Source organism: Monodelphis domestica, chromosome 1 (genome assembly GCF_027887165.1).
Source record: "Monodelphis domestica isolate mMonDom1 chromosome 1, mMonDom1.pri, whole genome shotgun sequence".
NCBI classification, from domain to species: Eukaryota; Metazoa; Chordata; class Mammalia; order Didelphimorphia; family Didelphidae; genus Monodelphis; species Monodelphis domestica.
Genome location: NC_077227.1, coordinates 684763474 through 684791133, shown reverse-complemented (window position 1 = coordinate 684791133; position 27660 = coordinate 684763474). Strand labels below are relative to the sequence as shown.

The 27660-nt window shown below is 36.7% G+C and overlaps 1 protein-coding gene across 3 annotated transcripts in view; it reads left to right on the top strand.

Moving 5' to 3' along the window:
- The window catches only part of CDH8 (cadherin 8), a 534859-nt gene that overhangs the window by 308604 nt on the left and 198595 nt on the right, over positions 1-27660 (top strand). For all 3 annotated transcript variants that reach the window (XM_007477092.3, XM_056799241.1, XM_001364059.4), the window contains 2 exons: positions 4955-5142; positions 8374-8627. In XM_007477092.3, the coding sequence (XP_007477154.1) occupies positions 4955-5142; positions 8374-8627 (442 nt within the window). The remainder of the gene's footprint in view (positions 1-4954; positions 5143-8373; positions 8628-27660) is intronic.

The window sequence follows — 27660 nt, the reverse complement described above, 5'->3', positions numbered from 1 at the left end:
AGTGTAAAGTATCCCTTTTCCAGCTTTATTTTGCTATAGTTTCCAAGACCAAATCCAATTTAAAACTTTTGCAAAGTGGTAAGTGTAATTTATTATTTCAGAAATACTTCCTACCACCTGCTTTTCCTCTCCTTTTCCCCAAATAAATACCTCCTCTCTACTCTAGTAGGTTGTTTCAGTACTGAACGAATGAGCCTCATTCTTTTGTCTTAATACTTTGATCCTCACTAAATGTAAGCATGTTTAGGGAAAAATAAACCCTAAGCCTTATTGAGGATGGAAATTTTTGTGTGAATGAGTTCTCAAGTAGAGGGATTAATAGAAAGCAGAAAAGTTAGTATGAAGATTTATGATAAATCCCTCCCTCCTCTAAAGTTTCTTATCTATGTGACTTGTGGGTGTGTTTGGTTATCTGTAAAATGAGGACCTATTGGAGATGACCTCTGACATCCCTTTCACTACTAGAACTATGGTCTCATGATGGATAACTGAAATGGGAATAATGGAGAAGGTAAAAGGATACACACAAATTTGAGCTAGACGGAGATAGGGTCAGAGTACAATGACTTTACATCTTTTCCAGCATCAGCCCAAAGACAAGTCTTCTTTCCCCAGAATGAATATTGATCTATAATTGGACTTCTCTTTTTCAATAAAATTAGCATGCAAGTGCTGTCCACGTTTCCAAGTACAGGGGGGATGCAGAAACCTTGGCTCAATTCTTTGTGGTTGTTTTTCTTAGAAACAATTGAATATGTTACATGTAAAATGACTCACATTTTGAAAGTTCTTTCCTGTTGTAAATATGCTTTCCTTATGGCAATTTTGAGGAGCCAAATATACAATTTTTCCTTTTATAGCAGATGAGGTCACTGAAACCAAGAGTTTCAATGACATGCCCAAGACCACAAGAATTTGCAGTGATAAAGTGGTTACTTGAACCCAAATCTTCTGGCTTCAAATTTAGTGAGATTTCCTTAAAATGTTTGAACCAAAAGGGACTTTAAAGATAATTGTTTTAATTTCATAGATGGAAAAACTGGTCATTCATAGTTACATTTTAACCAGGAAAAAAAGGAGAAAAACCAAAAGATTGAGGCTCAAATTGTAGAAATTAGGATATCCCCCCAGACCAGAGAGTATGTACTTGGGTTCATTTGAGTGAAAACAGAGAATTGAGTCATTCATTATTGATCTGGGACAAGAACCTTGTTTTTTGGATATCTGGGCAATATTTTCCCATTGTTAAAAGCTGCCTGTCACATCGCCAATACCTATGAAATGACTTAGTGAGGGTCATCCAACTTCTTGAAGAGGTTTTGGTCCTTTCATTAAAACATAACTCACAGTAGGCAGTAACCTATGTCCATTTCTGAGCAAAAAAGGTGAAAAGTGAAGAGTGATGATTGATTACCTCTTAAACAGATTTGAGTTACAGTGACAGGATAGGCCAGTTTGGGCCATTTCTGGGCAAAATTGTCACTTGTTTTTTGGATTCCTTTAAAATTCTTTTTTACCCTCTTGCTTCCTCTCTCTATTTCTACCCTGATTTTCTTGATTTTCCTCTTGATACTACTTCTATGATGTCCTACTCTACCCATCTTTAACTTCCTTGATAAGTTAAAAGAGGCCTTTTAGCCATTTCTCTCAGGAATTCTCAGCTTTTCCTTGCATGATAAGATGTGTATGATTCACAGTACAGTAGCAGGGGAAAACCAGAGCCATTTGGGGGCTACTGTGAACTAGCACACCAGCAGAGAGACAGCTTCTGGCTCACCATGGGACTAAAAGTAGATTTGAGCATAGAATAGAAAGTGTGTCTTTCAACATTCATCCCTTAGAAACTACACAAAGTTTTATCAGAATGCCCTGTCCAGGAGTCAACTAAATGTCTAGGGTCCGAAGGGGTCTTTTATATCCAGTAGTCAACAAAACGATGTGTAGTGATACATTTTAGATATAATGAAATGTTTGAAGACCTTGAAACTGTGTTATTTCAGTCAAATCTTGCTGGGGAGAAGATAATGGGCAGAGAGCTCTTTTATTTAGGAATACGCATTTTTTGCTTCAAGTCAAAGATGATTACTCCCCAATCTTCTTTGCTTTTGAGTTTGTAGGGGATGTTTTTCATGTTTGGGGGGAGGTGGGGAGAAATGGTTCAAATATGCCTAAATTATGTTTGCAGACACAGTAAATAATAAAGGGAAATATAAATGTAGCTTGAGTGGCTACTAGTTAACTCTCTCAGGACAATTGTTCAACTGCTCCAAATCAGAATGGTATAATCCCTAACAATGTTAAAAAGCAAACATTTCTCTACAGAAATTCAAGTAGAGAAAGAAAGGAGAGGCAATGCTGATGAACCTGTTTTTAAATGAGAGAAATTATAGATTGCCTTTGATGAATACTTGAATGAGGTCTGAACTGGACTTATCTAAAGTTGCCAATGTAGTTTTTGCTCTAATTAGCAGCTCTTCTTCCTCAGAAAATTATTGTTTAGAATCAGAAATAGTAGATTCGTTTAAAATAACTCCCTTTGTTAGAAAAAAATCAATATTAAATACGGTAAAAATGATGCAGAGGAAGAAAATAAGAGGTTCAAAAGGTGCCATTCTCAGTATCTCTTAAGCATGTTCACTAAGAGTATCAGAATTGGTTGCCTTGATGTCTATCTTAATTAAAATAATAACTGAATAAAATTAGGTCTATCCTTACCTGAGGTATGAATGTATGATAGACTTAGAGTCTGGTAGCCATAGTGTTTGGAGTGTTGGTTTTGTAATAGGTGGGAAAAATCCACCTAAGTAGCTCAATAGCTGCATGACCCCGGGATGAGTAATAGCATCTTTGTGTCTAAGTTCTTTCATCAGGAAGATTGGGATAATTATGGCACCAACTCATAGGATAATTGTGAAATTCAAATTCCTCTGACTTGCCTAGAATGCTCTCACTCCTCCACTCTAGTGATGCTGCTGGATTCTTTTAAGTCTCCAGTGACATCCCACCTTCTTCAGAAAGCCTTCCCTAACCCATCTTAATTTAAGTGCTTTCTCTCTACTTATTATTTCCTATTCATCCAGTGTATAGCTTTCTTTGTATATAGTTGTTTGCATGTCCTGTCTCTCATTAGATCATAAGATCTTTGAGTGAAGGAATTGTTTATTACTTCTATTTGTATCCCCTGCACACTTAGTGTAGTTTCATGAACATTTGTCATTGTTCAATCATTTGGTCATGTTTGACTCTTTGTGACCCCATGGACCATAGCACATCAGTATAGTCCATGGAATTTTCTTGGCAAAGATACTGGAGTGGTTTGTCATTTCCCTTTGCAGTCTGGTATATAGTAGGCATTTAATAAATGTGTATTGAATTGAAATAATGTATGTAAAATACTGTGCAAAGTTTAAGCAATATGATACCTATTTAATGAAAGTATAGTACATAGAGTTTAAAGGTTCATTGACATCTTTATGTATATTATCTTATTTGAGCCTTAGAACAATCCTTGGGGTAGGGGCCATTATTATTTATATTTTATTTTTTTAATTTTTTAAATTTTTATTTTTTAAAGTAAAGAGAGATTTATTAGTAATGTTGCATTTTTGGCAAGCAGGGCAGCATGAGTGGAACAACCTGGGAGGTTGCTCCTATTATTTATATTTTATAGTTAAAAGAAAAGAGCCTGAGTTAAGTGATTTACCAATGGTCACACAGCTATTAAGTGTCTGAAACAGGATTCAAATTTGGCTTCTCCACTTTGTCTACCATTCTGTCAACCACACCATTCTAGATGCATCAAATAGATTAGTTATTTAGGATTTGGAAAATATGAGCCAATTATATCAATAACTGGTACTGTTAAAATTATTCAGCAATTGAGAATAACCTTTATTTCTTCCTCTATTCTTACCACCTAAGAAACATAGTAACATGCATTTTTTATGACTATTTATGTAGAGTCAGAGGGAGAAAGCTGGTGGACAGGAAAAGAAAGAATTAACTTTAAATGGACTCTAAAGGATATGAGACAAAACCCATTTTTACAACAACAAAGAAAACAACAAACTCAGATGATCAAGTGAAATGAGAAATACATTTAATTAATGTCCATAATAAAAACTACCTCTGAGATCAACTAGTTCAGTTACTGTATTTGACAGATGGGGAAACTGAGGTTCAGAGAGGGAAATGCCTTCCTTTAAGAACACACAGGCATTTTATTTCTAGTCAAAGCCAGGACTGGGTGCCAGGTAAATACTATGCTGAATTTTCCTCTGTAGATGTTATAGCCTAGAAACTAGTTTTTCATTGGCATTAAGATGTCCTTGGAAAACCAATGAACACAGTAATTCGTGGTCTGAAGTAGTTATTGTATCTTTTGAAATATGAATGGGAGAACTCCTGAATCTCCACTAATTAGACAGTTTTCTACCCCACACAAGAATAAATACACACTGTAATTGTATTCTGTCTAGAGAGGTTTGAAGGCAGGGTGTGTGGTCATCAGAGCGGTGAGGACTTTTAGTAACAAGAGAAATCTTTCATGTATCTGAACAGCTTGCTGGAGGGCACAGCAGAAGTTTAGTAATTGGATTTTATCAAAAATGGGCTACAAGTCTGTAAATACAAAGGTAAGTTCAAAAGTGCCTTGCAGTGTGTCACACATTGCATCTTTCTGTGCTGAAAATAGCTTAATATTTTATGTTTGGCAACAGTGAACATCCCTGCAGGCATTAGATGGGATAATATAGCAAGAGAAAAGAGGAGCATTCACAGGGAATCAGCCAAGTATTCCCACATTATGCTTCTCTAAGTACATAGCTCGAATAAATATGGTTTGTTTATGTCTCCTATCTCAGCTATCCACTCAAGGAGGTCAGGAAAGAGGAAGAAGTATGATAGGAGAGGTGCCACCTGCTTTAACGGACAGTGTTTTTCCCTTGTTTCTAAGGTTTGTACCACTTCTCAGTCCCTGAAGATGTTGTTCTTGGTACTGCGATAGGAAGAGTGAAAGCAAATGACCAGGATATTGGAGAGAATGCCAGGTCATCTTATGACATCATTGATGGCGATGGGACTGCTCTGTTTGAAATCACTTCAGACGCCCAAGCCCAAGATGGCATTATTAGGCTGAGAAAGGTAAAGAATCATGAAGAATTTGAATGCATTTCATATGAAGAAATTGATTATGCTTAAAGCACCTTTTAGTTCAGGGACAGAAACACTATGAACGTCATAAAATAATTGTGTTAGATGAGGTTATTTTAGTACTGTCTTTAGAGGCTCACCATATATTACTCTTATTTATGTACTCTAGATAAAACCTTATTGCTTTTTCTCCCACATGGCACTTCATTTCCCATATAGATGCCTTGCTACCACCCTGGTTCCAGCATATGTATTTGGGGCCACGTTTCATAAAATATTTATTAAATAACAATTTTGCTTATAACAGCATAAACCCACATATTAGAAAGCAACAGCCTAGTGAATGCTACTATATGAGTGTGGTTGAAACTCTGAAACATCTAGTACTTTAGTGAGGTATTTCAAAACCACTTGATCTAACTACCTCCTTTTACATATAAGAAAACTGAAGCCAGGAGAAATCCAAGAACTTCTACAAGACCACTGAGGGGATCAGAATTAGGATCCAGTTTGTTTTTTTTTTTTTCTGATACCCAAACCAAGGTTCTTTCCATTCACTAATTTTCTCTAAGAAATCAGAGAACCATCAGCTTCCATTGTGGAAAGGTACTTATGTAAAAAAATAAATTATAGCTTTAATAATAAAATATGATATTTTATGAGGTTTATTAAGGATTATTAGAAATCAAGGAATAAAGATACAAAATAAAAACCAGGTGCCCTTGGATGATTAGGCCATTCAAAATTCCCATACTTAGCTTACCTCTATGCTTGCTAAATCATTGCAATGGAAGAGAAGAAAGCTTGGGAGGCATTACTGCCAGTTAAACACCAATTGTGATCTCTCCTATGTGGAGACTCAGGTGAGATTACAGGGAATTCTGGGAAATACCAAGGACTTCTGGGGATTGAAGTCTAGGGTTCAAAATCTCCATTTTTACACTTATGCATCCCATCTAGTCCAAGCCCTCCCTCAGTTTTGCCACAATATCTTTTCAGCATTTCCTATGAACACATTCCTCACCTTCTCGATCATCCAGCGGTAGCTGTACCTAATGATCCGGCGAGCAAAAGATCCCATACTTAATGAGTCCCAGCCTTGTCTCTTCTCAATTTCCATTTGTCATATAGATGAATGGAATTAACTTAATGCACAGTGTGATCATAAAATATTTGCGGCCAATTGGCTTCCGATGTTTATTTATTAAAAGAGGAAGCATTTTTTTTAATATTGATCCCTCAGATTTTAATTATGCAGCGATTACTATACACAAAAATGTTTTTGTAATTTAGCAGTTTAAAAATAGCTGGCTGATTATTAAACAGCAGTACTGTTTTGGGGGCACCAAGAGCCTGTTTGTGTCTAGTACTAAGAAAAACGAATAATAATGAAAAGGTGTATAAAGGTGGCTTATGTTCGAAATAGAAGGTGATAAAGGGATATTTAAATCTATTATTGACCACCCAAGGCATGTTTCTGTGGGGCAAAAAAGATGCAAAGGGCCTCCCATGTCATTTTTATTGTTATTATTACTTATCCATTGGATTCTATGTGGCTCTTTTTATGAACTGAAGCAATTAGCCTTTTGCTCTAGTTCCCTTAAGAGTTATTCATAAACTCAGAAGCTCTCAAATTGTCACCGTGAATATTTGTCTCTGCGCCACCAGTCACTGCTGGGACATAGTAGTATTGCAGTGAGCAGTTTATAGGGAGTATTATTTACACAAAAGCGATAGTTTTCTATTCCACCCGTGGAAATTCACAGGGCATTAGAATAGCACCAGAAAATTGTAGTTAGAGTGGATGAGGAAGTAAGTGTGATATCTATCCTGAGACCCACTGGTGTTTGCAAAGCATCTGAAATCATAAAATAGGTACAGTAGGTATGATTGGCAAATTGTGGATATGCTGATGTTGAATAATCTATTCATAGGTACAAGTGCCTAGTAATTTCAGAAAAGACGAGAGAGTGTGCTTAGCTTGTTTACTAGAAAATTTTGCAAGAGAGCAAAGTCCCATTAGAGCAGACTTCAAATACAAAAATCAACACAAATTTTTCCAAGTAAGAATGTATATTTAAGCTTTCACAGACTTTCTGAAAGAGTTTGATAATTTCTGTTCGTGTTCCCATTTTTATCCCACCTCGCACGTTTTAAGATCTATTTTTTATGAGAAATTGTAATGCAGATCTAACTACCTTTTTTGAGACATCCCAAATTTGTGTCCTTGAAATTTGAAATTATGATGCGATGCAGAGAATGGCATTGTGATGATGCAGATGTGTGTGTCAAGTTGCTAATATGGATTTATTCAAGAAATTTTTTTTTTTACTTTAGTGCCTTCATTAACTATAATTCTATGATTTTTAAAGATATGAAATATGAATGACCAAAAAATTTATCTGTAATGCTGCAGTGAAGCAGCTTTAGGTGGCTTCTAAAGGATGGGAAAAGTAGAAGCAGAAGTCTATTTATACCTTCCTCACTCTTGTCTTCCAGCATCTAGATATAAACACAAACACTCCAGTATACACATGCATACATCCATCTCTTCATGGGGATACCTGTCTATACAGGACAAACCATACGATATAACTGTTTCAAGGAAATCTGGAGAAAAACAAATCTCATTTAGTCTCATGATTAGCAGTGCAGGAATTTTTGGGAAGCAAAGTAATTTTTCTAAAAGCACAAATACTTTAATTGAGATTGGTGTTAAATTCTGCTTTATATTGTCTCTTTAGACTAAACAGTGGTTATTCCTGGCCCTTTCCATTTCACACACTGTTGTAGAAATAATAAAATATTCTTCCCAGATAGAGATGGTGTGTGATGCCTCCTTATCTCCTACTAACAGAGGACCGATTAAATGCGTGATTAGTATGCGGGTCACATCAACACTAGTAAAATTTTATTATGGATCCAAAGTGAAATTTTGATGGTACAATTCATGACGAAGAATATTTTGTGAATTTCCCCGGAAAAGAGGAAAACAAAACAAAACAATAGGAGATTGCTTTTTCACCGAGCCTGTATAATAAACAGATATCAATAAATGCCTATAAAATTTACAGGTTGGATCCTAGGGAATGGGAAGCGATTGCATTAAAGCTCACTGAATGTGTTTAAATGCACATAACTTTCATCCATCAGCATTATATTCATTTGTTCTTGCTTCTGTGGTCATTAGTGAGAGACATTCATCTTTGTCATTCTTAACAGCCCCTGGACTTTGAGACCAAAAAATCCTATACGCTGAAGGTAGAAGCAGCCAATGTTCATATTGATCCTCGCTTCAGCAGCAGGGGACCGTTCAAGGATACAGCTACAGTAAAAATTGTAGTGGAGGATGCTGACGAGCCCCCTGTCTTCTCATCACCTACTTATCTTCTGGAAGTCCATGAAAATGCTGCCATTAACTCTGTGATTGGTCAGGTGACTGCCCGTGACCCTGATGTCTCTTCCAGTCCAATAAGGTATTTTTGTTTCTTTCAAGTCAGTTCTGGAAAGTTTGTTTGTCTGGCCAGCATACTAAGTACATGCGCATTCAGAGTGTAATAATGTTAGAATCTGTGTCTTCATTTTATGCTAAACTGCAACAGCATTTTTTTTCTCCCCTTTGAAAAAAAGCAAAGTTAAAAATGCTGCTAACAGCCTGGTTGAGTTCACTTGTTTTTTGTTGTTCTACTTGTTTAACAATAGAAAAGCAGAGTATCTAGTTGTTTCTCCTTTTTTGACAGAGTGAATTAAATACAAGAAAGTGGAGGAATGAGACAGCAGGGTCTGACCCCTTATGTCATTTCTCCATTTCTCTCTTAAAAAAAGATCTCTCTCATTTCTCTATTTCACTCTTAAGTAATCTTCCGATTCATGACTCTGATGGATAATTCTGATTGGTTAGCATTTCTGGAAAGGTTCCATAGGGTAAATATTGTTCTGGGTGTTTTAAAAAATTTCTTTTGTTTATACTTTCCTGCCTTGGAATTCTGAGAAAGGGAAATAATCTTTCATTTGGGTTTTCTAAAAATTCAATTCTCCTTCTCAATATGACCCCACTTCCACCCCTGAGCAACTAGTACATGTCTTTTTTTCCCTTTGCCAATCGCCCATATGACAGGACAGGTACTCTAGCTAAATAGATTTCTTCCCAAAGAACACTGAAAATCTATAACTTGCTCACTGGTCTCCAGGGGTGAAGGGTTGGCTAATGATGTGTTTGAGTGTGGATTTCAAATATTGTCTCAGAGATTTTTTTTTTGGTATTAAAAAAAATGCCTAGAAGGAAAGATATCTTTTCAAAGACTTGTACAGGTTAAACCATGAAATAGATAGTGGCTCATGCCTAACTCTAATACCAGTTGCTTTGGATACGAGTTTAAAAGCCTGGTCTCCATTTAATTACCTGACTCCAGAAAACTAGTCAGCTACTCTGCTTGGTTGTCTTATTTATTCACCTCAGTCTTAAAATACCAGCTGCTTTTTTGCCTCCCAGCAAAGTGGATGAGGTTGTGATGGTGAATGATTTCACATGGAACTGGAAACTGAAATGACAAGTCTGCAGGTAAATCATGACTTTGAACAGAGAAAAGTCCATTTAGATATTTAAAGTGGGAGCATCTTGCTTGAGAAAAAGTATGTTATGGTCATAGTTGCTGTTTTATCTTCCATTCCCAACTCCCAGGGCACTTAATAAATGTGAAAAGACCATAACTTTACACTTCAGGAGACTTATTCAGCCTACATGGTACAAGGGATAGAGTGTTGAATTTAGAAGTACTAAATTCACTTGACTTGTCTGCCTCAATTTCCTCATCTCTAAAATGGGAATAATAATAGGCATATCTCCCAGGGTTGTTATAAGGAAAAAATAAGCTTTGTAAAGATCTTTATACGCTTTGTCAACATAGAATCTAGAAGTCCCCAAACTTGTAGCTTGTAGGAATTTGGTGATCCCCAATTTGGAGGTAGAAACCCCAGGTTTTGACATTGTCAAATGAGAGTTCCTCCCTGAGGGAAAACCCTACTTCACTGGTCTCAAGCTGACAATAGACCTTGAGTTAGTTCTGAGTGGGGATGGCTAATCCCATCAGATGCCTTTTTTTGCCTTTCCCATTGTACCACATCCCCCTTCTGAGGATGGAACTTGGGATCTTCCACTTATGAGACTGACATACTACCTATTGCACTATAACCCAAGGTCTATTGTTAGCCTGAGACCAGTGAAGTAGGGCTTTCCCTCAGGGAGGAACTCTCATTAGACAAGGTCAAAATCTGGGGTTTCTACCTCCAAATTGGGGATCACCAAATTCTTCCAAGCTACAAGTTTGGGGACTTCTAGATTCCATGTTGAAAACTTTAAAACACTATCCATGATAATTTTTTGGGCTCCAAATTTGCCTCTGTGACTTTTTGTCTGTATAACCTCAGGCTAATTGCTTTGTTCTCCATCTAAAAAATGAGAAAGTTGGACTAAATGATCACTGACGTCCTTTGTAGCACTAGCTCCATAATTATAAGATCACATCATGGAGAGATAAATAAACTTTTTCAGAAGATCATTCTCTCACCACTTGGAGGATTGTTTTATTGGACAGGATGGTAAGATTGGATGTCCTTGACCCATTCTCAGCCCTAAAGAAATTTGATGTAATGTGGACATCATAATTGCTCTCATTTGACCAAAATCCATATATGTTCATGAAAGGGTTATGCCAAATAGATGAGAAGACAAGAAGTGAAAGAAACCCTGTTTGTATTCCCTAACTGAGGGCTACACATTCCCTCTTTCAAGGGCACTGTCAAGTGCTGAGATATGAACAAATACAGACTTCCTCCTACTCAGTGACTTTAATTTCTGTGACCTCCCTTTTTTACCTCTCCTAAATTACACATTTAAAAACTGAGAGATGTTCTAATTACATATAAACCTTCTCTGTATCATTTGAATATTTCTCTAAATGGATGGAGGCTAGATGGGAGGAAAAAAGAAGGGGAATAAGCAATAGCCCCACTGCCCTGGTTTTTCTTGTTTTCTCCTCAGACTCAACCAAGAAAAGGTTGGTGGGAGGGAGAGGATTTTAGAGTATCTTTTAAATAGCCTGGTCTCACAATTTCAGTTGGAGTCAATTTAAATATAATATTATTCCAGAGAACAAGTATGAAGGAGAGAAGTGATTCACATGCTACTATTTGTTATCTTGATTTTCTATATTGTTTCAGATAGATTATGTTTGTCTCTCTGCTCACAATCAGTTAATTTGTGTGCAAAGCTGAATTTTCCAACTAGCCAGCACAATTCACAGCTCCCAAACTGTCTATCAGGCTCAAAAAAGGTAGATATTTAACCTTGCTTTATCTGGAGGACATACATATTCTAGGAAAAACTGTTGGGGGTGGGCTGGGGAAAGCAAAAAAAAAAAGAAGAAGAAGACAGTTGAGTTATTGTAGCTTCAGGACAGTCATATTTTTACATGCTGACAATAAAGTATTCATCTTTTATGCAAATATTTACTTTGTCATTCAATGAGAAATATAGACTTATTAGAGCATCTGCCATGTTACATTCCCTACTGTCCAAGCTGCCTTGGAGATACAGTGCATCTTTTCTGTAAAACACTTGGAAGTACCAGTAACATCTTGTATTTTTAATAATGCTTTCAGGGGAAAAAAATATGCTCTGTGACAAGGAGGCATGACTTCCTCATTTTTCCCTTGGGAAATATGCCTTTATGAAGCAGTTTCTACTTTGAAATGATCTATAATTTTCTAGGTTATTGATTATCAAATGATAAGAGCTAGTCCCCCATCAAAACTCTAATTCAAATGCTAGTTTAATATATGTTTTTAATTAAAAATTACATTTTGAGAGCAATAAATGAAAAATGATATTTCATTTGTAACAACTGCATACATAATAGCCTAATAAGCCAAATACAGTCAGGGTTTTGACATTGGATTATTGTAGTTTCTATCATTTCATCTACAGCTTTTCATAAGTAATTGTAAATTAGCTTAAACTATCCAAGGAGACAGAAAATAGCATATTTCTTTCCTAAATGTTGCCAGGGATAGCCAAACTCCCTTTTTCCAAGAGTTCTACAATACCAGAAATGAAGAGGTGGGTTTGGAATTTAAGAATTACACCCATCTCAGGAGCAGCAGCTGACCCATTGGGTGGAAGGGCCCACAGACCCCCTCCAGTCCCTCCATCTGGTTTCAGTGATGAAGCCATCAAGGAGCCAACTTGTTTTTGAGGAAGATCTTGATATCCTCTTGAATAAAACCAAACCTTGGAAGACTTAATTCCATTTTACCTGGAAATCAAAACAGGGCCCTGCTTTTGCAATGGATGGTTGCCTCCCTTATCCACTGTATCTTGGTCTATCTCTCATCATGCTTTCAATCATTTCCTGGCCATCTTCATGTATACTATCCTTGCTCCATGTTTCTGCTACCTTTTAATGTTTCATTTTTTTCAGGTAAGGGACCAATTTTTGTTGTGGACTTACTCTCCAACCCCATAAATTTTCAGCCAAATATATCCCTCATACATTAGAATACAAGTTTCTGGTGGAAGGGTCCATTTTCCCTATAAATTACCTGAATACATAGTGTTTGGCACATAGTAAAAACTTCATAGGGGGGCAGCTGGTTGGCTCAGTGGATTGAGAGCCAAACCTAGAGAAGGGAGAACCTGGTTCAAATCTGGCCTCAGACACTTCCTAGCTGTGTGACCCTGGGCAAGTCACTTAACCCCCATTGCCTAGCCCTTACCACTCTTCTGCCTTGGAGCCAATACACAGGATTGACCCCAAGATGGAAGGTAAGGGTTTAAAAAAATACACACACACAAAATTTTATAAAGACTTTTAAACTAATTCACAAATTTCATCTTTCAACATCTCTCTCTCTCTCCCTGTTCATATCTATACCTATGTCTATCTATATTAGATGATAATATAGGTAGTTTTGAATAGAATATGTAGTCCTTCGGAACACTTGGGGCATGATTTTAGAGGATGAAGCCTCCACGGGAAAAAAAATGATGTATCTTATTTCATTTGTTCAATTTTTCTAGCAGAGTTTTTACGTAATAAATTTAAGAAGGAATATGTTTGTTCCTAGACTCACTGAATCTTAATCATTTAAGTTACTTGAGTTTTTATGAATCTTTTCTTTCATCAATATGCACAACTCAAAAGACAGTGGAAACTTGCAGTATAGGCTTATTTAGACAGTGACATTTTTCATCATGGAGTAGAACTCCAAATGAAAAGGCATGGCTTCAAACCTCAGCTGTGCTATTCACTTTGGAGAACAACTTTGGAAGATCAAATTTATTTCATTACCTTTAATTTCCTCATCTTGAAAATGAAGGGGTTGTATTAGATGAAATCTATACTTTTTAACTCTTACTTATCAAGTCTGATGTCTTTTCTCAGTCCCAATTCTCCTTAACTTCTCTGTAGCCTTTGACCATGTTGACTACTCTCTCCTTCTTGATACTCTATCCTCTCTAGTTTTTCGGGACACTAATATAATTCTCCTATCTGGCTGTTCCTTTTCTGTCTCCTCTTCTGGATCATTCTCTAGATCAAGTCCTCTACCTGTAGGTATCCTTCTGGGTTCTGTCCTGGGATCCCTTCTGTTCTCCTATTTTATTTCACTTGGTGATCTAATCAGCTCACATAGGATATAATTACCATTTCTTTGCTGCTGATTCTCAAATCTACCTTTCCTGTCCCAATCTCTCTTCTGACATCCAATCTTAAAATCCCGGCTCCCTCTCTGACATCTTGAAGTGGATGTCTAATAGATGTCTTAATATGTCCAGAAGACAACTCATTGTCTTGCTTGCTAAACTCTCCCTCTCCTACTTTTCCCATTATGGTAGAAAGAAATACCATTGTTCAGGCTGCTCAGGTTCACAATCTAGAAGTAAACCTCGGCTCTTCATTATCTCTCATCCTCCATATCCAAGCTATTTGCTGTTATGGGGGTGAAGAGGTCACCCCTGGGGTTTGGGAAGGATACCTTTTTCAAGAATGCAAGACCCGTATACTTGGCTTAAAAATAAAAAGAGAAATTTATTTATTTAGAAAGTAATGTTGAGAATGGCCAGGAGGATAGTACAGGTGGAACAGCAAGATGGAAGCCTGCTCCTTGGGAGGAGGACAACATGGATGGAAAAGCTGTCCCCCAGACAACATTGATTCTGGGGATTTTATACTCTTTACAACAGAGACTGTGTCATGATGTGGACGTGATTCTAGAATGGTAAACCCTCAGTCAGGGGTTTGGTATTCTGACTGGGGTCTGCCTGGAGACATAGGGAATGAACCTCATAAAAGATTCTTTAGTTTTAGGGAACAGACAGATGTCTGAGATGCAGCACTATAGTATTGAGGTGTAGCCTGGAGGTGCATCTCTCTGTCCATCTTAAATCTAAAGGAGGACAATCTTCTCAGGATTTTATAGGAGTTATTAGATGTTTTGGGTTAGGAGTCACGAGGATGTAAGGGAGCAAAGGAATTTCCCTGATAATAGTTTGCCTGAGTTTCTGGGGGTACAATGCCCATGTCATTTACCAGTGCCAGTCAATCTAACCTTTGCCACATCTCCCTTATCCCTCCCATATCTTTCTTCTCTCCTTTGTCACTGCCATGAAGCTGGTGCAGAACTTTACCACTTTATACCTTACATCCAAATTCAGCATTAAAGTGATTTTCCTAAAGCACAGAACATGTCACCCTCTACTCAATAAATTCCAGTGACTTCCTATTGTTTCTAGGAACAAATACAAAATGCTCTATAGCATTCAAAGTCCTTCATCACTTAGCCCCCCTCCTTCCTTTGCAATCTTCTCATACCTTATGCCTCAACAGGTACTCTTCTATCTAGTTACATTGACCTCCTGGCTGTTTCACAAAGACATTCCATTTCTCTGCTCTGGGCATCTGTCTGTCCTCAATGCCCTCCTCCACTCAGTTTACCTACTCTCTCTGGATTCATTTAAGTGCCAATTAAAATGTTACCTCCTAAAGGAAACCTTCCCTAACTTCTTTTTATTCCAGTACTTTCCCTTTTTAATTATTTTTTAAATTTAGCCTATAGATAATACTGTCTCTTCCTTTAGAATGTAAGCTCCTAGAGTGTAACAACTGTCTTTTGATTCTTTCTGTATCCCCAGCACATAGCTTCCTAATTCATTGAAGGCACTTAATATTTTTTGATTCATTTACTGAAAAGGGGCAGGTCTACACTGATACTTCTTTGAGAAACACAAGAGATAAAGATAATGGGCTAAGAACATTGAATGTTGAATTGTATAACACTTTTATGGGAAAACAGTCAAGAATTATACAGGATATGACTTGAAGAGGTCATAAAGGATCAGCTTTCAGCTTAATATATGGGGGTGAGAAAAGATCCTGATAATTAACATGGAGAACTCTTAGTAAATAAACTCCATCAATTAATACAGAACTGCAATTTGTCTGCTGTTTATAGCCTTAGGAAATGACTAAGTGCATAAGAGGTTAAATGATATGCCCAGGGTCATAAAGCCAATATACAGTTGAGATGGCACTTGTTCTCAGGTCTTCCTTATTCTACTCTGCCATGCTGCTACTAAATAAATAAAGCCATTCCACACTTAAAAGTGCTGCACTACTCTTTTCTTGCATTTCTCATCCTTGCTCCTGATTTGCATCTCTAAGGAGAATTTATCACTGAGACTTTCATAGGTCTTCAAAAATTTTAAAGTAAAAAGATCATGGGGATACTAGCAACTATGAGAAATGTTAGAGATAAAAGAAATGTAAAAAAGAAAACAAAAACCCAAAACTTGACATAAAGAGATTGCAGAATTATTTAATATTTTTGTAAGTCTGAATGCTATTGTATTACTCTATTGTGATCTAAACAGGCTGTTAAGATAGTCCTGAGCAGAGGATGGGAAATGAGATTCTTACATTGACTTGTTTTTATTTCATTATGCATGGTTTAAATAAGGTCCTGGTCCCTAATAACCTAAAACAGCATTGGATGGGTTCAATGAAATAGTAGAAATGCACAGAAATGACAAAATCTATTCATATATTCTGGACATTTCACTTTTGTTTTTATGGCTCCAAATACATGGTCAATTAAGAGTTATACATGATTAGGGATTTCATTCCATTTTTTGAAAGTAGAATCTTTCTTTTTTTTGTATAAGAATACTGTATCATAGCTCAAATTTATCTTGGACTTTTAAGTCCATACATAAGAATGTAAACTGCATGAGGGCAAAAAAGAAAATTTCATTTTGTTTTGTTTTGCCTTCCTATCTCAAGAGCCTAGCACAATGCTGTTTTTCTCAGCCCTCCTTGCTCAATTGAGTAGCAAAGTCAAAGTCCTTTCTTCTAACACTATTTAGGTAAATTTTTTTAAAAAGGTAGAATTATCCACATTTAATATTTGAAGAAATTGATTTATAGATTTTGTAAGATAGAATTAAGTGTCTAACTGGTTGTAGATACAGAATTTGGATCCTTGATTCAAAAATCTAGAGTTCTTTCCAGTTTATAATACTTGTGTCAACTAGGTTTTGGGGAACCCTAAGCTTGTCCCTCTCCCCTGAAAACTTGACCAGAGGGAAGTCCCAGACCAACCTGTGTGGAAAGGAAACAAGACTAACAGTTGATGGGGGAAGGGGAAACTGGGAGTCTCAGCTGGGTCTAGTGACTAGCACTTCCTTCCTGCCAACTTGACTTCCTTTCTGGTGTTGGAGGTGGGGGAAGGTTGTGCAGCCCGGTCTGGAATAGAGTACCTCTACTCTGTTCAGCCCGAAGACACAGGCTTCTGAAAGTTAGAACTGTTCTTGTTTGCTTTCTATCTACTGTTAAGATTCTGAATTTGACAAAGCTAGCATAGATATAGAGTAGACAGGAATGGGAGAAACCCTCCACTAGCCTGTGGGGCCTGGCCTCAGCTTCATAAACTGAGACAGACTCCAGCCTTATTTAGGGACCTCCCTTGCCCCTCTTTCCTGATATCTCTCCAATCCCAACTGGTTATTAAGCTTTATATTATTTGAATTTGCAGTCAGATAAGTGGACTATCTTTTCTGTGCATAGAGGGAGCTGGACATCAGTTCAGTCATTCAGCGACAAACAGTCCTTATTGGACCCCTGCTGCTGCCTCTCAGCAAGGGGCATCTCTCTCCTTTACATCACCAAGCAATATTCCCTCTCTCCCCTCAACTCCTCCATACCCTGCTACAAACCTCCCATTATCCCCCTGTTCTTCATATCCTCCCCATCTTTTCCCAATAAAATATAACACCTGTTTCAGGCTGAACTTTAGACCTTAAAGTACTTAATGATCCCAGCTTACTTAGGACTAGTAGATAGAATCAACTGTTAAGTACCCCTTTGTCTTAGAAGTTTCTCTTTTTGTATCTGAGTCCTCACCCAGGTAGCCCAGGCCTTGGCTGGACCCTTTCCTTTTGTATCCATTGTAAAGCATCAACCTCTCCCTGATATTCCTGCTGGGACTCCTCCTTTCCTCAGAGCCACTGAAAAGCCAATCAATCATTCTTCCCTGTCCTGAGTTCCCCAAAATGAAATATGATCCCTATGTTCTATTTTATCTTGGAGAATCATCTAGTACCTTGATCCTCTAAGTGATACTGTTCCCAGAGTCCCAGAGCCCTTGGCTCTGTGTGGTTTTTAGGCACTTGACTCTGTGTGGCAGTCAATTATTGAGCACTATCTCTTTCATGAGTAAAGACTGGGTTTAACTGGTTAACTTAGTGGTTCTGTGTTTTTTTTCCAGGTTGACATAATATTCCAATTATTCTTACTTTAGAAATAAATAATTTCAGAAATATCCACCTGTAATTGGAAAGTTTTATTCAGCTGAATTGGATAACCCTGCATTAAGAAGTGACTACTATGTAGTGGGTTCTAGTGGTTGGCATAAAGGGATTCAAAAATTCATTCTACTCTGTTTCTTTAAGGAATTTATAAACTAATGAGTGATAACATGCATGAAAACAACAATAATAAAAGAGGGAGCAGAAAATGAGAAAGAATATGTAATGATATAAAGAGAACTTAACTACAAATCAGTCTATTGGATTTTTATCTGGTCTCTACATTTAACCCAGGAAAAAAGATTTAATTTAGAGTGAGCTGATTGGACAAAATGAGGTCCTTTTGAGCTTTACATTAATATTTCTATATTTCAGGCACTGTTGTAAGTCCTAGGAATACAAAAACAAAAAGAAGACTCTGACCCTTAATATCTTGCATTTCATTTAGGTAAATAAAAAATAAGCACATATACACTTATATTAAACATAACAATTAATCAATGCAAGCATTTCAAGGGGTTGGGGGGAAGCTTTAATGGCTTATTTGGTACACAAAGACCTCAAGTGGGAGGTGGTGCTTAGGTTGATCCTTAAAGGAATATTACAATATTCATAGATAGAGGCATGAAGGAGAGCATTTCAGGAATGAAAAAAAAAGAGAAGAAAAGACTTTACAAAGGTCAGGTGACAATAAGTGAAATGTGCATGAGGAATGGCAAAAGAATCAGTTTGGATAAACCTTTGAGTGTGTGAGGGGGAGCTTATTAAAAAAAAAAAAAAACACTAGAAAGAGTTTGGGACCAGATTATGAAGGGCAAAATGGGGAATGACAAAAAGGGGAAAATGAGTTCTCTGCAAATGTTTGGAGGACTAGATTATACTAGAATGAGAGTGTTTTGCTTTACAAAAGAGGACAAAAGTAGATTTGAGCTCAATAGAAGCAAGACTTTCCTGACAATTAAAGCTATATGTAAATGTCCCTGAACTGCCCCATTGGTCTGTGAATACTCCATTAATGGAAGTCTTTTGAGGTTGAATGATTGTTTGTCAGGGGATTCCTTTTTCAGGTAAGGATTGCACCAATGATTATTGAGCTCTCTTTCAATCCTGAATTGAACTTAACATGAGTTTAAATATTTGGAAAGAAAAATAATGGGATGTTCCCATTAAGAAGCTGGGTGAACACAAAAACAAACAAAAAGCTGCTAGAAATGCCAAAACTCCTTTCTGTTTGGATTGAGAATTGATAAATACGTGTATTTGTGGGGGAAGGGGAGATAATTGAAGTGGGTAAATTTGGTTGCCAGGGTAACTCACTCCTGACTGGAGAGAAAAAAAAAAATATGAGTTTCAAGCTATTGGAGACTCATGCTATCATTTCTCTTTTCACTAAGTGAAAGAAGATGAATCGAGGAGATAAAATCATTGAATGGAGTTGAGTTGTTCACTACTGAGCAAAAGAAGGAGCAGACTTTTAGGCCCCTGAAATTAGGAGAACAACAATAAAAATCTTTTGCTTGGGTAATTAGATATAGGAACAGAGCAATTAGTACCTACAAGCCAAGAAATTGGGCAAGGCACTTTGTTTCAATTGTTTTCTGCTTTATTTTTTGTCCTACTAAAAATGTATACATGAAAGGAAGTTAAAGATTTGATTTAAAACAGAATAAAGGAAGCCAGATTTAAATTAAGTAGTGAGAGATAACAGTTGAAGTTTAGTGGGAAAATGTAGTAGCTACTTCCAATCAACAGTATTTTCCTGTATTCCAAGAAATAATGTGTATTTTAAGAGAGAGAGTAGCATATATGGCCATTAAAGATCAGACAGTTATTGAGCAAGAAGACAATATTCCAAGTCCTTGTTGAAGTATGTGAGTAGAGTGCCAGGACAGAAAGTGGTTCATGGGAAATAGAATTCAGAAGAAAGTTCCCAGGTTAGTTCACCATTGGAAAGCCCAAGGAGGAGGATGCTAGGAAGAATAAAGTAGGTAAGAATGAGTGACTTGTTGAGTCAAAAACATTCACAGATCTTAACTAGGAAGTCTAAGACCAATTAGCAAACAGCTACCTTAATTTCTGCCATAAATACTATCTTTCCTTAAATTTGTTTTACAATTATTATTATTCTTATAGAGTTTCTTTTGAAAGAAAATATATAGTTGACTAGTTGATGTATCCAGTGCATGCAAACTATTATCCTACCTACCAACCAAATAGGGAATGCCTAACTATTTAACTAATGCAATTATAATCTATTTAGTTGTTGCCACTCTTTAGAAATAGCCACTATCCACAGGGCTAGACTTTTGAATATAAATGTATGACATAATGGAAAATATCATTTTATATGTATTAAAAACAAAACATGCCCACATTATATTTTCCTTTTTATTTTTCATTTTCTTAATGGTATTTGGACACTTTTTGTCCCTATTCTCTGTTGTGAGAATTTTGTTGCAATATGTGCAATAGAGAGAAGAAAGTGAGCCAAGAGGGTAAGAGGATATGAGATTCCTACATTTAGTTTTTCTGCAAAATGCAAAAATTTGCAGTAAAAAGACATGGGTACAAATCTTAGTTCTGTCACTTAACTGCTGAGTGAATTAGGATAATGACTTAATCATTCAGTGTATTCACCAATAAAAGTAGCAGCAGCAACAGCAGCAACAGCAGCAGTAGCAGTAGCAGTAGTAGTAGTAGTAGTAGTAGTAGTAGTTGTTGTTGTTGTTGTTGTTGTTGTAGTAATAGTACTGCCAATCAAAGAAACAATACTAATGGCAAATTATAGTATTTTAAGGTTTGCAAAGTGCTTTGTAAGTGACTCACAATAAATAGGGGAAAGGTGCTATTTTTACCCCTATTTTACACATGAGGAAACTGAGGCAGATGGTGTTTACATGACTTGCCTAGGGTCACACAACCACTAAGATTCTGTGGCTAAATTGACAGTTGTGAAGGTGAGGTGCAGTGCTCTGTTCTTTATACCATTAAGGTATCCGAAAATTAAGCATTTGCCAATCATAAGGTTATTAGGAGAAAAAAAAATCTTTAAAAACTGTAAAGTGTTGCAGAAATTTTAGTTCATGATTATAATTGTGGATAGGAAATTATCAAGATGGAATAATCATTCTTACCGTGACAGTGTTTAGAATTGCACAGGTTCAGTTTTTTCACTTAATAGTTGAGGTTACATGGAACATTTTAAAGGAGCAGCTGTGGCTCAGTGATGGAGAGCACTAGGAGAAACTGAGTTCAATCCAGTTTCAGATACTTCCTAACTTGGACAAGTCACGTAACCTCTGATTGCCAGACAGAAAAATCCACTGAATCTATTGGATAAGGAATTGGCAAACTACTCCAGTGCCCTGGCCAAAAAAATTTCCTGGATAGCTTTGACCCATAATGTCACAAAGAGTCTGATGCAACTCAGTGATTGAACAACAATAACAAAGTGTATCTGAAAGGGAAGACACTGGGAGGCAAGCAGCTATGAGTAATATGAAATTATAATCTATATTGCAAAAATTACTGTAGATTACTCAGGGGCAAGATTAGTAATACTCTGCTAAAAACAAAACAAAACAAAATTAAATGTCATGTTTGCTAGATGAGGAATACAAGTTTTAATAAGCTTTAAATAGAAGAACAGGAGCAAGTCATTGAACTGCTAAACTTTCTTTTCTGCATATGTAAAATGGAGATAGTAACTGTTTTGTTTAAATCAAAATATAATTTTTTTATAAGGGAATTGCTTTGTAAATTTTAAAGTACTATGTAACCATGAGTGGTTTTGACCATTTGTCCTATGAATGACAGAGTGGTAGTATTAGAAAAATGACCAAAATAAAATTAACAAAATACAACTGTTTTCCTAGCTATGACCCCATCTAATCTGCTTAATGTTTTTGAGTTACGAAATGGGAACAATAAAAGTCCTTTTCCCCACTTTCTAGGGTCTTTATAAGAGAAATGCCAATTAAATCCAAAGTTGCTCTTATTTTTATTTCTGTCAATGAATATATCATACAGGGTACAAAATTTAGAATTCAAGATATGGGCTCAAATCTTGACTCAATAACTCTTTAGTCTTCTGAGTCTGGACAAGTCATTTTTAAAAACTTATTAATTTTTAAAAAGAAGTTAATAATGATTTTATTCATTAATTAAAAAAAACAAGTTAATGATGATGATAATGATAACAACAAGGGATATATAAATAGTAATTTAAGGTTTATAAAACTTCATGTTGTATCACTTCATCCTGTATGTACCAGGACGTAGGAACTATAGTTATCCCCATTTTACAAATAAAGAAACTGAGGCTGTGATTAAATGAATCACTTAATCTATACAATTAGCAAATCACAGTTAGTAAGTATTTGAGACAGAATTTGAACCCTGATCTTCCTCATTCCAAGTCCGGTACTTATCTATTTCTTCACTTTAATGCCATATAATTAAGTCAAAAGTTGTTCTAAGGAAATAATTATATAGACCATAAGTTGTTAGCAAATAATAAGTATGTGTAAAAATGGTTCTAGTTTTAGGGTAAGAGGTCTTAGAATCAAATCCCAAGTCTGCTGATATAGTAACTATATAACTCTTGTCTCTATAATTTAGTTTTCTAGCCTATAAAACGAGGGGAGCTAAATTATGTCAGTTTTAAGGTCTCTTCCACCTCCAAAAGGCTATTAAATAGCACAAAAAAGGGATTTCAAGTCCAGGGTGTCCTGCCCTGCTTTTATAAAGCCATACTTGGTCAGACTCCCACCTATTCTATAGTTAATGCTTCTTCCTATCCATAGAGTTTGAGAATGATCAAAGCCAAGAAATTAAAGGCAGTTGAGAAAATGTTTAACTCAAAGATAGAGCATCCATATATTGGTGGGGAAAATGTCTCTAGCTTCTGGCTTAAAGCATCTGACCTGTTGCCAACAGTGGATGCCCATTAACCAAGGTTTGGAAGAAACTCAATGTCCATGTGGCAATTCATAAGAATCCTGACTTTCTCTTGGGGCAGCATTATCGCTAATAGGACTGTCATTCCTATCAGGTGACATGCAGGTTAATCAGGTCAGATCTTTGGTATACTTTGAAAGACATAAATTAGTGCTTGCTCTGATGAGAACTGCAAAAAAAATCCACTAGCAAGGCAGTTAACTGCCTTTGCAGTTCCAATTTCCATTACCTTTTCCCTCATTTCTGTTGGGTCTTAGAGTAAAAACTCTTTATTGCATTAGGAAATTGAGACCTTCCACATTATTGATTTGAGGGAACATTGATATAATATAAAGAAAAAAGTCAAGTCAGGAGAGCTGGGTTCATCACTGTTACTGTTACTTATAGAATGACCTTGGGCAAGCCAAAATTAACCCCCCTCAAAAGCCAAAAACCCTACAATACAAATAGAATAGATATTTTTAAGCAAATATTGTATGTACAGGGAGGTTGTGTTTCATAGGAAATAGAAGACCAGCCGTTAGTTATTCTGGGGGAAAAAAATAAAAAAGGACCTGAGGGTATTAGCTGACTACAAACTCAATATGTCAGCAGTGTGGCTATGGCAGCCAAAACAGCTTATGTGATCTTGGACTATTTTAAGAGAGGCAAAGCTTCCAAGAAGAGGGAGATGATATTCCCACTGTATTCTGCCCTCTCCAAACCTCACTGAAGTTCTGTGTTCAGTTCTTAGAGTGTGATTTTAAAAGATCTTTGAAGCCCTGTCGGATGAGGACAAAAGAGCTATCAAGATAGTGAAGGATCTTGAGACCATGAAATATGAGGATTTGTTGAAGGAATTGTGTAAATTTAGCCTGGAGAGGAAAGGTCATAAAGTGGACACAATAGCTTTCTTCCAGTATTTGAAGTGCTAGAGGAGGGATTGCTTTAAGTATGGCCAAAGAGGAGAGAACCCTCTGGAGGGAGGTTGCAAAAGAGGCAAATTTCAGTTTAATATGAGTAAGTCCAATCCTTGCCAGCATCAGGATGGTCATAAAAGCTTTGGAGATTTTTGGTTCTTAGATTGGGAAGAGAGAAAATTAATAGGAGATCATCCCTTCTAAGGTAGAAAATGGGGTGGAGGTTTTCACATTTACTATAAAGGTGATTTTTTGATGAGAATTAGGGAGAAAAAAAAGGGAAAGATGGTGGCCAACCCATTCAGTGACCTGGGCAGCTGTTGCCTGCCACATTTGTACTTCCCTTATCTAAGACAATGAGAAATAATCTTCATCTGATAGACACTCTGGGAGGGTGTGCATATGTGTGCACAGTCTAGATGGTAGGTGGGAACTTACCCCATTCCTAGGAACAATGAAAGAAACCAGACATCTGATCAAGAAACACATATATTGTCCTATCCTACCCAAATTGTGTCTCTATGTATATATGTATATATTTTTCTGTTAAAAATATATTTACTAGATTTATTTTCCTTTTTATTTTTTTATTTAAATTTCCAAATTTTTTTCAAAATTTTTTCCAAAATTTAATTTAAAAATTTTAATTTTCCCCAAATTCCTGCATTAAACCCTGTTCTTGTATTGCTGTGTTTCTCTTAGCAGTGTGAGGGCATAAAGGGAGCTAGGAAAGACAGACGGAATCTTTCCTAGTTTAGGACTGGGAGTGCTACACAGTTATTGTTCTCTAATTAGGCATAACTATGAGGCATTTCATATTACTGGAAGCAAATTTCTCTCTCCATTATGTCACCTTTTTTAACGACATCTCTCAGTGACCTAGATCTCAAAGACCACTGAGTAAATTCAGGTATGGAAAGCTTTCAGAGAAAGGAAGTTAAAGTCAGGAAACTGATCCCACAGGCACTGCCCCTATGGGCAGCCCAGGCAAATTAAGAAACTATAGTTGGTTCCTGAGATGCAATGTGTGAGAGTTAGTGGATGGAGAAAAGAGCTTATAAGTGGTGACCAGGTGGTCTTTGGGGGTCTTCTGGCTGGACCTTGGAGAGCAGAAGGAACCCTTGTCCGAAGCTAAGTATATCCCTCTCCTATATTTCCCTCTCTACTATTTCTACTTTGATTTAATAAAGTTATTAAGCTACTATCAGCTTCATAATTTTCATTATTAGAATATCAAAGCTTCTAAGTATAGAATCACTGTAACTTTGGGTTCTTTTGCATGAATCTAACTATAGACCCTAGTCAAATTACATCAGGAAAAACAAACAAACAAACACAGGCATACACACCTTTTTACCAGGACTATCTAAATGCAAAATGGTAGAAAGCACTACTCAGAATAGTGATAGGACTTCCCTGCTTGGATATCAGACATGCTAGAGTGAGGATTCCTTTCCTGATTGGTTGGCCACTGGGCTCAGTTTTCTAATTCCAGGATTCACCATGAGTCAGGAACAACCCAGAGGCTAAGTGATCCAAGACAAATCACTTCATCTTTCTGATCAGTTGCTAATCTGCATTGATAGAAGGAGTGTGCTTACTCAAAGTTCCCTACACCAATGAATTTGTAGGTCCACACCAAAAAAAGTATGCACACCATTGGATGGAGAATTGGAGGAAGATACACTCTTAGTTAAGATGCCTGGTAGCTGCCCTTAAAAAGCTTAAAGTCTAAGAGGTAACTGAGATAGCAGCATAGAGAGCTTGCAAGCACAGGGTCACAGTGATGTAGTCCAGTGTAGGGGACATGAGATCCCTTCTGACTGAGGGGAACCAGAACACCATGAAGGAAATGCTACATGGACTGGTCTTGAAGAGATGGGAAGAACATTTACAGGTGAGGAGGATTGAGAGAACTTTGGAAAGGAACAGAGTAAGGATTACCATGGTAACGGGAGGATGCAAGAGTTCTCTCTGATTGTTGATCTCTACCAGTTTAAACTGTGGAAGGATTATGGTAGATTAGATGATCATGATAAGGCATCCTTTTCTTAAAATTTTAATGTTAAAAACCCCCCACAAAACTTCAAGAATCTGGACATTGGATGATTCTAACCACAGCAATCGGTAGGCTCCTAGAAGTCATCCAGGTCCACCCTTCCATTCCATAGAAGAGGATACTGATGTGTATAGGGAGGAAATACTTTCCCTAAGCTTATAAAAATACCAGGATTTGAAGCTTTGATTTTTAGTGTTCAAATTAAGAGCCCTTCCTATGATACTGTTACACAAAATAATGGCTCATATAAAATATTACCATAATAAGCCATAACATTAACAATGTAGAAATCACAGTAAGCCACTATTTTTAAGAGAATCACAGAATACATAAGAATGCACAGAATTCACTCAACTTTGCTCTCCAAAGCATGAATCCTATTTGGGCAATAGAATTTCAGCAATAATATGCATGCATACTTTCCACAAGATTCAGGCATTCTGCTTTGCCTCATAAACTTCTTAAAGAGAACTGTATAATGACATTTTAAAACCTTCGGCTTTCAAATAAATCCTTTGACCTCCTCTGTGGAGTCAGGGAAATTATCTCTCTAATACTTACCTCCAGAACTCTGAGAGGACCCAGTTTCCATGGCCTCTAATGGGGTTGTACTCACATTCGGGCCATTCTAATAATTTGGGATTGATTGCTTTATGGCTGTTGAAAAAGCTCTAGATTTCTCACGCAGTGGTAGAGAAGGGCATCCTGAGAAATGTCGAGGTGTTTACCTATTCGGAGTTGATAGTTCATTGATTGCTTGTGAGAATTTATTGCCTAATAGCCCTTCATAAGAGCCCTCCCCACCTCAGCTATCAGTCCTTACAACAGTGATGGGATTTATAGATTCAAAGCAGGTTACTGCCACTTCTGGGATGCTATTCCCTGATCAGCATGGCTTTTTGTTAATTCCGCAGGACATATCTGCTTAAAAACATTTGGGGGGTATGATTTTAGGGTGGCAACTTCCTGCCCCAATTCTAGAAAATTAACTAGAGAATTTTCCTCCCTAGACCATTCTCCAAATTTAGCTTAACTCTATTAGCTCTCATACTGTAAGAATAGGTTCTTATGCTTCCATGGAACAAAACTAAATCAGTCAATCAACAGGCACTGATTAAGTACCTATTATTTTCCAGTTCCTGAACTAAGCACTGGATATAGAAAGAAAAGGAAAATAGTTCTTGCACTCAAGGAGTTTATAATCTAATAGAACAAATAAATGTTTATGAACTTAATAAATAGCAACAATAAAAATGCAAAATCACTGGACATCACTAGCAATTCCCTACTAAAAAAAACAACAACAGAAAAAAAGGGGGAAAAGTGGCATAGTAGATAGAACACTGGACCTATAGTCAAGAAAACATGTGTTCAAATTTTACTGCAGATACTATCTGTGTATCCCAGAGCAAGTCACTAATTTCTTTCTCAGCCTTAATTTTGCTATCAGTAAAATGGGGATAATAATAGTCCCTGCCTACCTCAAAAGGTTGTTGAGAGAATCAAAGGTGATATTTTATGCAGTGTGCTTTGTAAACTTTTACAGCTGTTAAAAAAAAAAAAAAGGTCTATCTCTCCCACAGTGGTAGAGAAGGGACTGCTAAAAAATATTGAGTTGTTTACGTAGTTAGAGCTGAGAGTTCATTGATTCCTTGTCCTATGTAAATGTTACCTACTGGTATTATTTTTCATGATTAATATAGTGAGGAGAGTAAGGGAAAATTATCTAAGAG